The sequence below is a fragment of the Talaromyces proteolyticus genome (genome assembly GCF_021365285.1).
Source record: "Talaromyces proteolyticus strain PMI_201 chromosome Unknown BGW36scaffold_4, whole genome shotgun sequence".
NCBI lineage: Eukaryota > Fungi > Ascomycota > Eurotiomycetes > Eurotiales > Trichocomaceae > Talaromyces > Talaromyces proteolyticus.
The window spans coordinates 941,168-952,506 of record NW_025764280.1 but is presented as its reverse complement, the minus strand read 5'-3'; the positions used below and the strand labels follow the sequence as shown (position 1 = coordinate 952,506).

The 11,339-nt window shown below is 49.1% G+C and overlaps 3 protein-coding genes across 3 annotated transcripts; 1 reads left to right on the top strand and 2 right to left on the bottom strand.

Moving 5' to 3' along the window:
• Positions 1 to 1,840: 1,840 nt before the first annotated feature.
• Positions 1,841 to 3,907, bottom strand: BGW36DRAFT_337946 (LicD family-domain-containing protein). The gene is made up of 7 exons (XM_046213001.1): positions 3,309 to 3,907; positions 3,241 to 3,250; positions 3,150 to 3,173; positions 2,951 to 3,095; positions 2,458 to 2,897; positions 2,371 to 2,412; positions 1,841 to 2,320 (listed from the first exon to the last, which is right to left on the bottom strand). The coding sequence occupies exons 1-7, from the start codon at positions 3,445 to 3,447 to the stop codon at positions 2,212 to 2,214; spliced, it is 909 nt and encodes a 302-aa protein (XP_046074130.1). The 5' UTR covers positions 3,448 to 3,907; the 3' UTR covers positions 1,841 to 2,211.
• Positions 3,908 to 5,694: 1,787 nt separating this feature from the next.
• BGW36DRAFT_291319 (uncharacterized protein) lies at positions 5,695 to 8,204 on the top strand (the record flags this gene model as incomplete). The annotated part of the gene is made up of 3 exons (XM_046210833.1): positions 5,695 to 6,755; positions 6,815 to 7,092; positions 7,141 to 8,204. The coding sequence occupies 3 exons, from the start codon at positions 5,695 to 5,697 to the stop codon at positions 8,202 to 8,204; spliced, it is 2,403 nt and encodes an 800-aa protein (XP_046074129.1).
• Positions 8,205 to 8,451: 247 nt separating this feature from the next.
• On the bottom strand, positions 8,452 to 10,390 carry BGW36DRAFT_357084 (uncharacterized protein; the record flags this gene model as incomplete). Its single annotated transcript, XM_046213846.1, has 3 exons — positions 8,452 to 9,823; positions 9,877 to 10,315; positions 10,378 to 10,390. 3 exons carry the CDS (start codon positions 10,388 to 10,390, stop codon positions 8,452 to 8,454), a joined length of 1,824 nt encoding a protein of 607 aa, XP_046074128.1.
• Between the last annotated feature and the right edge of the window lie 949 nt (positions 10,391 to 11,339).

Sequence of the window (11,339 nt, the reverse complement as noted above, 5' to 3'; positions counted from 1 at the left end):
GCACGGCGGATGTCAGCCAGTAAGTGAAAACAACGCATATCCTCTCCTGCGCTAGCCTTCATCCAGAAGTCATTACGTTTTTACCGTATGTGATTGGCGGCTTCTATCATCCTTACCCGAAGCGGGCAAGTGCGTGTCCGCCTTCATCTGACTATTCACATAATACTAGGTAACTAACAAGATACTAACAAGAGACTAATAATCCAGGCTTGACCCTTTGCTATAGGCGCGGAATTCATTTCAAATCGTTTACTAATCCAGGTTCACCATCCTTAGTCATACTCATTATTCCCCGTCATTAGATCTTATCTGCAGCTGAGCATAAAAACAATTTAGGGTTGGTGTCATCATCTTACATTCTAAGTGCGGCTGATTTCCTTTCAATAAAGCATGTCAACATGGTTATATGTGTGACACCTCCTGCTCTTTCATTCTTTCATACAGAAGCAACTGCAGTTTCAACTTCATGCTAGGCATCTACCTAGTTATGATGGCTTCGCGATCTCTCCTCGTCCACGCCCTATTGGATTCTTCTAGCTTGTATATTTTACTTTAATGGCAATAGATGTACTTATCGCGTTATAATGTTCAAACAAATTCCTCGTCCCTCAGCTGCTTATATCCGCAGGCTGACGCCACTACCTGCAGTGGAACAACAGGTGTGACTCGGTCTCTGCCCAACTAGTGTTATATAATGCGTTAAAAAAAGATAGCCCCGAGTAGAACTCATCCGCAACCTTTAGGTTTGCACACTGTCGGAAGGATTGAAAAGCTAGCAGTCTAACCGATTAAAAGCGGGGCGTATGTTGGTTATGTTAATCTATATCGATACAGCCTCGAGCGAAACTCTACTTAAGATGTCCCAAGGTTGAGGGTGCAGAGGTGTTTGTTTTTAATTTTTAGTTTCACTGTGAAGACACAGCAACTAGAACCACTAAATAAGGCAAATAAACGGATATGTATTATTTCCAACCAGGGGAACAGATAATGGGCGGGGTTTGCAACGGGATGGTGATGATGTGAGAACAAACTTAGCTGAACAAAGCTCCTTTTGCGCGACCAATCGACAACCACAAATGACCACGCCACCAAAGCAATTAATAGCCCTGCAGCAACCGATATAACATCGCCCCGCCCTCACCCGCCAATCACCCGCCAAAGAGGGGAATAACATAGGCCTGAAAATTGAATGGCATTGAAAGAGTAAGCTGAGCCTGAAACCTTATACCCAACGCGCCCACCGTCTCTTGTGATACTATCTCCAAACAGAAGTAGATGTTGGCTGTGGATGTGCGCCAATCGACGGCCGCGTGGCGAACACGAGATGATGTATATTATTGCCTATCGAAGCAGCGAATTATGATTGCAGTCAGTCCATGTATCAACTCTGGTTCTTAAACATGATTGAGCGAGACGATGATGCAGCTGGTCAGATCTTCTATAAAGCTATACAATGTATATAGATGAATCCAAGCTCAGTTCTCAAGTCTCCAACTGTTAGATATTACACAGTGTACATACCATCCCCGGTATCGCACAAGACCTTTAAGCGTTTCAATGTTTGGGCTTGTAGATGGAAGAGCTTTTCTACGCTACAAAATTACTCAAACCAGGCCCGCATCTTCTTACAAATAATAAGATCGGTCCAGCTCGATGTCATGTTCACCGTGATTCACAGAAAGAGGCGGCGCCATAGGAGGACAGAAAAATTCAATCTTTAACGAAGAAAAAAATGGTTGTAAAATCGTTCAGACCTGCTTGACGTTGTCAGGTCAAGTACATGTACATTGTAATCTATTTTACCCAAACATACACAATCCTAATCATAAAACATTTGAACTTGAAGATAGACCTTGTTTGTACATTTTCTCACTCTGCTATATATAAAATATATAAACGTATATGTATATGTATATGTATAAATGTTGTGTCAATGAATATTCACCAATCCGAAACGACAAACGCCAGCAACAATGCCAGCCAAGGATCGCTGGAAATAAATATATAGATGAAGATAGGAGTATAAACAAAAAAAAGAAAAAGACGAGAGAAAAAGGGAGAAATCGTTCCTGACCAGCCAAACCTCCCCTTTTCAACTCGTCAGAACGCCGTTTCGTTAATATATGCAAAGCTGATCAATCAAGGCTCGATGCAGGGTATCAGCGCGATATGTGGTATAGACATTTAAGTAGATTTTGGATGTTTGATGAATTACTCGGCTGTTTTGTCGACTGGCTTGTTGATAGAATTGTCGGGTGGATTACCGGTTGATTTGTCGATTGGTGCGTTAATTGGTGGTTTCTCGAATCCTATAACGTCACTGTCCCGAGGTTAGCAGTGAACACAATACGTGTTGCGCTGAGCACGTACATATCCTTGACCCATTCTTGTGATTCCTCAACAAATGTGTGTCTGTACGCTGTTAGAAAAGCTTTTGAAATCCAGCAGGCTCCTTACCCATTAAATTTAACGTTGGTCAGCGACCTACCACCGTACTCAGACGACAAGAGCTTGGTATATGCATAAGGGATCTTAACAGGAATGCCTTCGAAGAGACTATCTCGCAGCGGAAATATATCGTTCTCCTGATACCGATGAGCGTCCTTGCAGATCAAAGCGCCAAGGTCGCCTCTCTGTCTCCTGATATCATCGGTACGCACCGAAGTGATATCGATAAACAAGCCGCTAGACATATCGATCCATCGCGCATCGATGACATTGTCGCGATCCCTCGTCGACCGATTGATGTAGTTCGGGTTGACTTCTAGCAGGTAGGTACGACCTTCGGGGACTCCGGGGATGTTGTAATGATGTTCGGTCATATTATAGTAGTCACCTAAGAAATGCATGCCCGGCTCGGATACTTGTACGTCAAGATCGCTATCCCATGGAAGAATCTACCAAGACAGTAGTTAGACTAGGTCGACGTATTTGCAGAGTTCAAAATAACCTTTTGGTTCCACCACCATCCCAAGAGCGAGCCATGCATAATCCACGTTTCCACGCCAAGGTCGTTCATGGTTGCGAGATATGTCTGAACCAGGGATATTAAGTACGATAATGATTGTTCTTCTGGGAGCGGTGCGGACGCAAATCTGAACCGAGAAGTCAGTTGAATGTGAAACGCTGTTGCGAGTGACAGCTCATACCTTCCATCGTAATGGGGATGGAATCTATCGCATAAGAATATTATTAGCCAACGTCTTATCTGATATCTTCATCAACTCTTCATCAACTCACGTGGATTCATCTGATACGGTCAGCTGAAGAACCCAAAATCTGAATAGGCGAGTGAAGATAAGACTTACGAAAATATTTCACTGCGGGATCGCCTCCTTTCCCACTCCAGTCTTTCGCTAACTGCGTCCTGACGCTCATGAAATCGGCATCGGCTGCAACAGAGCCGGCGACAACGGCCAGCAGGCCGTACAGATACGGTATCCTCATCGTGGGTACTCTCTAAACAATATGTACAAGACCCGATGAAACAATACGACGGGAAAGCCGTCGTTGACGATCGCAAACCGAGTCTGCTGGACGCGATTCGTCCTATATACGATTCGCAGGATGGTTGAAAGAAAGAACGAGAGAATCGTTGGGTGTCGGCTCGGTGTTGTGAAAGAGAGTAGCCGAGGCGATAGTGGAGGAGTTTTGAGAGCAAAGCTGGTCCCTCGAGGCCCTGACAATCGTCGCGGCCTCTACATAGAGTGGGTAGAGTAGATCCACAAGTAGTGTGCCTGCTTACCTAGTTTGTAGAGCTGACGCCAGCAGGCATGCTTGTCGTCTTGGCAAGAAAGCCGATCGAGGAAGGCCAAGCAACGCCTACGAGGACAAGCAATGCCTGCTACGGGGGTGGCGTGGGTGGATTTCTTCCACTTTTCTTGGCTGCTTCGCTCTTCGGCTCCTGGCCGGATAGCCTGACAAAAATGGCGGCCCTCTGCCCCCAGGGATCAGGATTGCCAAGCCATTAGCGGGGCCCCCTCTTGCCGGCCTGACGGGCCATTGGCCATGGCGTCCACTGCAATTTTATCGGCGCCGTTGCATCTCCAGCCAATATCCTCCTTTGCCGAGGCGGACCCTTCGAATACATTGATTTGATTGGATGTTCCTACCCACGTAGTGTGAGTTTGCATCTAGGGGTATTAAATAAGTTCAGCAGATCCTCGCTATCGCTGATGATTGCGACTATCTAAAGACGGCAATATGTCGTGTTCTCGCCTATAAGCTGGTAGGTTGCGGAGGGGACTGGGAGTGCGTTTGTCGGCCGGTCAGACCTGATACATCGACTGAGGGACACGTCGCCTGCACGAGGACTCGTATTCTTCCTTATTTATTATCACCGCGAACTGCGGCCATTGATCAGATAAAAACCCTACACAGGCGTAATCTCCCCGCTCAGTCCGACAGCAGCCAATAAGCGCCCCATACACCGTGTGAAGTCCGCGCGTCCCCAAGCCGCAGAGCCAAGCCGCAGAGCTAGGCTTACGCAATGCAACTGATTAGTTATTTCGCCCCTGGTCTGAAACAATGGTACATAGTAACAAAAAGAGTCATTTGAGTCTATCGATGCTGCTGAGTCCGCTAGAGAAAACAGCCGGGTGACGACCGTCGGATTGCAGATGATACGTTGCAATATTAATATGATGCGATGTGTCGTATGCAATATGCAATATGCAATATGCAATATGATTATTGAATTTTGAATATTCTGCAGTCGGAGTCGGGCTGCAGATGATATTACCGCCGTGGTCTTTACGTGGTATTAATGGCTTGTCCCAGCCGATCCGTCTTGGCACGTTAAATCCACGGCCTCAATTGATCCATCGATCTGAGATGACATCCCTTGGGCCCCCTGCTGAGTCTCAATCTACCATAGTAGTACGACTATATGCAGATTAACTATAGATGCAGCCCATGCGACCACATGCCTCTTCGGTATCGGCAATATTGCGTATATCCAGTTCAACCGACAATTGTGATCAAAATACAGTATGATCCTAATATAATCCTGCAATCAAAATCTCAACTCATCTACAGTATGTATATATGCACACTTCTATCATCTTTCATCATCTCACAGCTGTCTTTAGTCCAAATGTCATGTTGAATATCAATATTAAGTTGTTCTATGCGGCTTCTCTGGTCTTCGTTGAGCCGGCATGATTGGCTCGCCTGAGGCTTCCGCTGGAAACGGGATCTTCGGGAGGAGTCTGCCACGTGATCTGCCGGGCGCGCTGATTGGCTGGCAGCCAATTAGGTTTTCTCCTATCCGCCGCTGTGCCAACGGGGCTGGTGGGGGAGGGCCGCCCGACTCCAAGCGCCCACAAACACGTTGTGGCCGATGTTGGTTGCGAATAGTTTCATCCCATTATTCTTATTGCGCTTGTTGGCCGTGTATTCTGTCGTTGTGTGCTCTGTGAACACCGTCTGGCATCTAGACGTCGTTCTCAACGCATTCCACCCGCCGGTGGTCTTATTTGTGCCCCGCGCGATGATCATGGCGGTACTCCTGAACCTTTGTCATTCGTGCCTGCCGTGAGGGCCTGACTCAGCATTTCCAGATCCTTATTCGTGTGTTAGATGTGCACACCTAAATCTGTATTTGGCGAGGAGCTGCTGCTAGACTTGCAGAATATTCGTGACCGCAGTGTTGTTTGTTTTATTCCGCGCGACTGATCACCGCACCAATCCGACATGTCGACGCATCAGGCCTACAGCGGCCCGTCGGAGCCGCAACCCGCGCCATCGCAGCAGCTGAATCGCTCCTGTGAATCGTGTCGAGCATTGAAAGTGCGATGCTTGCCGGATATCGACTCGCCTAATCAGTGCCAAAGATGCGTCAAGGCGAAGCGGGCATGCATATTTGTAGCGCCGCAGAGGCGTCGACCGCGAAAGCGCACCGACTCGCGTGTCGCCCAGTTGGAGAAGGAAATGGCTGCCATGCGCTCCATGCTCAAGGACCAGCGCAAACCCAAGGAAGATACCATCAACGAAGAACCCAGCCCTGACCCAGAGGATGCCGAGGATATCGACTTTGGCACGATCCCTGCAGAAAAACTCGCCCCTCCCAACTATCAGGAAATCCAGTTCGATCATCATGCCCAATTACGACATTCTCATTCCCAATCCCAATCGCCTGGTGCTCGTTCAGCTTACGACCTGTCTCGGGATGGAAACTCATCGCAGAGTACACCTTCGCTCACACAGAATGCCAGCTCTCCGGATTTCGGGGATGGTGGCGATATTGTAGACCGTGGGTTTATATCTATTTCGACGGCAGAAGAGCTGGTCTCGCTATTTATGAACGATCTGCTGGACTATTTCCCCTTCATCGTACTGCCTGCCGACACCACCACATCCCAGCTACGACATTCAAAACCTATCCTTTTCTTAGCTATAGTGGCGGCATCATCTATCGCCGTTGATGCTAGTCTGTCCAGCACTCTAAACCACGAGATGATTAACCTCTACGCGCAGCGATTCTTCTTCAAAGGCGAAAAGTCCTTGGAGATGGTTCAGGCCCTGGTTCTAATGCATCTCTACTACCTTCCACCGGAATCGCCTACACAAATTCAAGCATATCAATACCCGCATATAGCTGCTACAATGGCGTTAGAAATTGGTATTGCGTCTAAAAAGCGCATGCCACGAAGGACTGCTGGGCTAAGAAGGCAAGCTAAACCTGTGGAAAAATTCGACGAGCAGATGGCCGAACAAGCCCGCACTATCCTAATTTGTTACCATCTTGCTTCAACGTGAGTCTTGACTTTCGTCATTTCGTCATTACTGTGGATAAATTACTTACTACTGGCAGGGTGGCTATGAGGACTCGGCGGCCGAATATGTTGCAATATAATGACTGGATTAAAGAATGTGTACGGATGCTCAGCCGATCCCCAATTGACTCGGACAAACGGCTTGCTATGTGGTTTGAGCTCCAAACCATAACCGACGAAGCCTTATCATCCTTTGGACTTGATGACACTTCCTCTACTGCCCCCTTGACCGAGACTCGGGTGAACGCTGTGCTTCGATTGTTTGACAAAAAGATGGACGACTGGAAGGAGAACCTTGACCCGGAAGATCTTACAGGTAGGCCTCCTCTACCAACTGATATGTATTGTCACTTACACACTCTAGTCCCAATGGTGCTTGAATACCAGCATAACATCCTAACCATTTACGAACTCGGCATCGGCGAGGGGTATCGGGAGCCAGACGCCATCAAACAACAATACTACACGCTCCCCGCCCCCGACAGCGACAACACCAGCCACCGATCCACAGAGCCACTCAGCGCCATCCGCATAGACCTAAACATCAAATGGCTAAATGCCGCCCAGGGGATGCTCGATTCCTTCTTGAACTGCGATGTGCATACCATGCGCAAAATGCCGAATCTCACCTACTCCCGCGTCGTACTTGGTGTCATGGTGTTACTGAAAATTTACTTTAGCATAAAATCCAGCTCGTTGGGATATGTCATAACCCCAAACACCGTCAATGTCGAGAGTTATCTCGAATCAATGACTCAGCGACTCACCGAGGCCAGCGCCGGCTCAAAATACCCGATTCCGTCGAGATGGCTGCGAGTCGTTGGAGGCAAGGCAAGAGACTGGCTGAGACGGTTTCAAGCACACCATAAAGAGAACCAAGAAGCACAGTCCCAACTAGGAGGTACTGGCACTACCGACGACAGCGCACCTCTCGCCGTCGGCCCATCATCATCGACAATGACAGCCGCATGGCATGGCGGAATCGTGCCCATGCCCACGAAAATCGTCCCATCTGGCATGCACCCCTCGTATCCGACGGATGAATACACCAACCAATCCAACCTAGCCGCCTACCACACAACAACCACCGGCCCTCCTACACATCCCACTTCCACACCCACCCACTGGCTCCCATCCGATCCAACCATGCACCACCACCACCTTCACCAGCCCCTCAACACCACGCCTACAGCTACCGCATACGCGCAGCTATCCTCACAGCCCCAGCCCCAGCCCCAGTCCCAGTCCCAGTCCCAACCCGTCTGGTCTTTCCACACCGACATGCCGAGCGTCCACGCCCATCACCCGTCCTATCCCCTTGATTACAGCGACGGGAATATGCAGTACCATCTAGACAATAATCTGCCCATAGAAATGGAATTCGACTGGGTTCCTGACAAAGGCATGTTTCAGTTACCGACGTTTTAAAGAAATCAGTTTGTTATTTGGTTTGGCTGTGCTGTGCTTTGGGGGTTCATGACTGAGAATTATTAATATACACACGTAGCGTAGATGTGAGTTTTTTTTAATACTATTCTTATTATTCTTGTCTTGAAGAGATGTGTTATGTATACCAGTCTTGTGTTTTGTTGAGCTACTTATGCACTGACATATGTATTAAAACTTTACATATCTGATTAACGTAGGAATATGCTACATATGCTACATAGACGTATTAAATAATACTAAACGCTTCAAGAGCATCCATAAACCCGCCTATAGCGCTCACTCCCAGAATCCCTCTCATCGCAGTCCGTTTCAAGTCCTTGTGTCGGTCGTACCCTTGCGGACTATGGTTCCCTTTTCGGCTCCGCGATGAGCGATAGCGATGCTGCTGCTGCTGCGGGACGATGGGGGATAGGTATTGTTGTGGTTTCTGTGCTTGCTGTTGTTGTTGTTGTTGCTGCTGCTGGACGTTGTCGGATACAGTCCGACCGAAGGCGCGAGAGGGAGGGGGGTTGTATCGAGGTTGCTGTTGCTGTTGCTGTTGCTGGGGGTAAAAGTTTGGTTGAGGTCGGCCCGGCGCAGAGTAGAATGTGTTGGAGGGTGGAGGATAGTAGGATGAGTGCTGGTGCATGCCGCTTCGATTATTAGATGGGCTTTGTGCTGTGGCCCAGCTTGGTGAGGGCTGAGAGGTGGCTAGTCGGTCGGGCCGTCCGTTTGCGTTTGGCTGTGGCATTGGGATCGGTCGTGTCTGCGATGCTTGAAGGGGGGGCGCCTGAGGAGCGGCGGGTTGAGGTTTAGGAGGGATGGTATCTTGATGTCGCCAACTGTTTTCGGCTTCACACCCTGGGATTTTGTTTGCAGCAGAATAGGAGTAGGGACGGGATGTTGGCTGGTCTCTGTGTTCAGGCTCATTTCGATCGGAAAATTGCCTTGGGACAATATCTAGGTCCTCGTTGCTAGCTGGGAAGGTTTTGTTTTTTCGCAGCGCGGCTTTCTTTGCCTTGCGCCTCGACGATGCGATTGAAGTTTCGGAGTCTGCTTCAGAGTCGCTGTCGCTCTGGACGTCCGCTTGCTTGTTGGAATACAGTTTGCGTAGACGCGCCGCGTGGCTGCGAGCATCCTGCGAATGGGGTTTCCGCCAGTCTGTGGTGACGCCCTCGAGGTAGTATCCTTGCATGTATGAATGGTCGGAGGAGGCGTCGTCGGACAAGTCGTCTTCGCTGCCTGATGATACATAAGCGTGAGGCGAGGCTCCGCGCATAGCCTGGTTGGATGTGATCACCATCACGCGCTGACCGGCCTCGAGCCTGATCCATCGTTTGAGCAGTGCATCCAGAACGGCCCCGGTCAGCCGAAGCATATCCTTTGGCGATTCCTCGACCGAGTTGAGCGACGATTCCACGCCTAACGGTATCACGGGAAGTTTGGACGGGGTTGGAGTCGCGGAGTCTGGGGTTGATGGTGCAGTCTCTAATGCTTCTTGTCGTGCAAGATCCCATAGTCGGTCGAGCTTCTTCGTCGACCAGTACCGCACGATTAGCATATTCTGCGCATCGGCTCGCTCTTGCGCTATTAGCTCTTCAGTAATGGTATTGAGAACGCTATATATTCGTTAGCATAAATATGCTATGTAGTAAACAACGGGTATTCTTACTTCCTAACTTCCAACAGCCGACCAAGCTGCAAAACCTGGATCATCGCCATCAAACTAAATTTGAGCGACTCGAGCTGGGCTAGAAGGTATGTGACACGCTGCTTCTTGAAACAAGTCTTGAACCGCTGTTGCACGGACGGCGTGGGCTGAGAGTCGTCCTGGGGTTCCGGCTTCTGGACTGTGTCGAGCATATCCTGGACTTCTTCGAACACGGCGCGCGCTTGGTCGCTGATCTGGTACGCGGTGTCGAGGCATTCTTGCGTGTGTACCGAGTGCTCAGACTGGAGGCTTTGCGTTGCTTGCTTCAGACTCGTTGAGAATAGCGTGATTCCTTTGGAGATGCTGTGGATGTCAACGCCTAGATTGGCGACTTGACAGGCCACGGCGTTCAAGAGTAGTGCTAATCGCAAGCCAGCGCCAGCGGCACTGGCGATGGAGCCTGGAAAGTGGAATCAGATTTGTTACATGAAGCACTGCCACACGTGATCGACGATGACGTACCTGTATCGTTCATATTCAACCGTCGCGTATAAACAACAATCCTGCTGCAACTAAACCGCTATATCAGAGAGCGCCTTTGTGCATGATGCTGTTCAGCAACTAAGAAGGCCAGCATGTATGTCTAATGATGATGATCATGATGAGGATGATGGAGGGCGCTAGTCAGCATGATTAGTAGCAGCATGTCTGCCTGCGTACTCTCGCCAATGTTGCCACAGCCTGCCAAGCGCAGACCCCAGAGTCATGTCGCTTGAATGTCGATTGAGGCTCCGTCGAGGTCACGGACCGCTTACGACACAGCATTATTGGTCGAGCAGCACCACGTTCAAGCTCCAGCGGCGATAGGCTTCTCAACTTGCCCGTCGGGGCGTTGGTCTGGCGCTCTTCAAAGCATAACTGGTAAGCTTGGCCTGAGGCTGCACGACGTCATTTTGTGCTTTGGATGCACAGCCCCGCAGGTAGCCGCGAATACGAGCAATCAAGTCCCGTCACATTGTTGACTCTACAGGGCTGACTCGGGCTGATTGGCTGGCTCGCTATTTTCTGCCAGATCGCTGGTTTTGACATGCCATTAATTAATAATTGCATGCATTTTATTTTATTGTAGCTGTCGGGCAACACGATTAACAGCCCTACTGGCCGGCTAACGATGTTGGGGCGGTCATGAGGCGGTCGCTGATAGGCCGGCCGGACCAATCAGATATACATCACCTCCTTCTATCTGTGTGGCAGTATAATTGATTAATCCTGGCGGGGTGTCTTTCAATAAACTCTAATTGTATGTGATTTTAACTTTTGTTGATCGTTGACGCTTTACGGAATAGTTCGTACCTCCCTTTGGTCGATTGGCAATGACTCCAGATACAGTCATTCTCGAAATCGGCTTCACCAATACACATTTAATGATTCCGCCCTACTACTAAGACCTTAATGCTAATTTATAATTGGGTACGCAGCCTTCT

Coding starts and splice junctions, on each gene's coding strand:
- BGW36DRAFT_337946 (XM_046213001.1), bottom strand. CDS start 3,447: ATGAGGATACCGTATCTGTACGGCCTGCTGGCCGTTGTCGCCGGCTCT. Junction 2,898..2,950: donor GATGGTGGTGGAACCAAAAG/GTTATTTTGAAC, acceptor CTGTCTTGGTAG/ATTCTTCCATGGGATAGCGA. Junction 2,321..2,370: donor CAAGAATGGGTCAAGGATAT/GTACGTGCTCAG, acceptor ACCTCGGGACAG/TGACGTTATAGGATTCGAGA.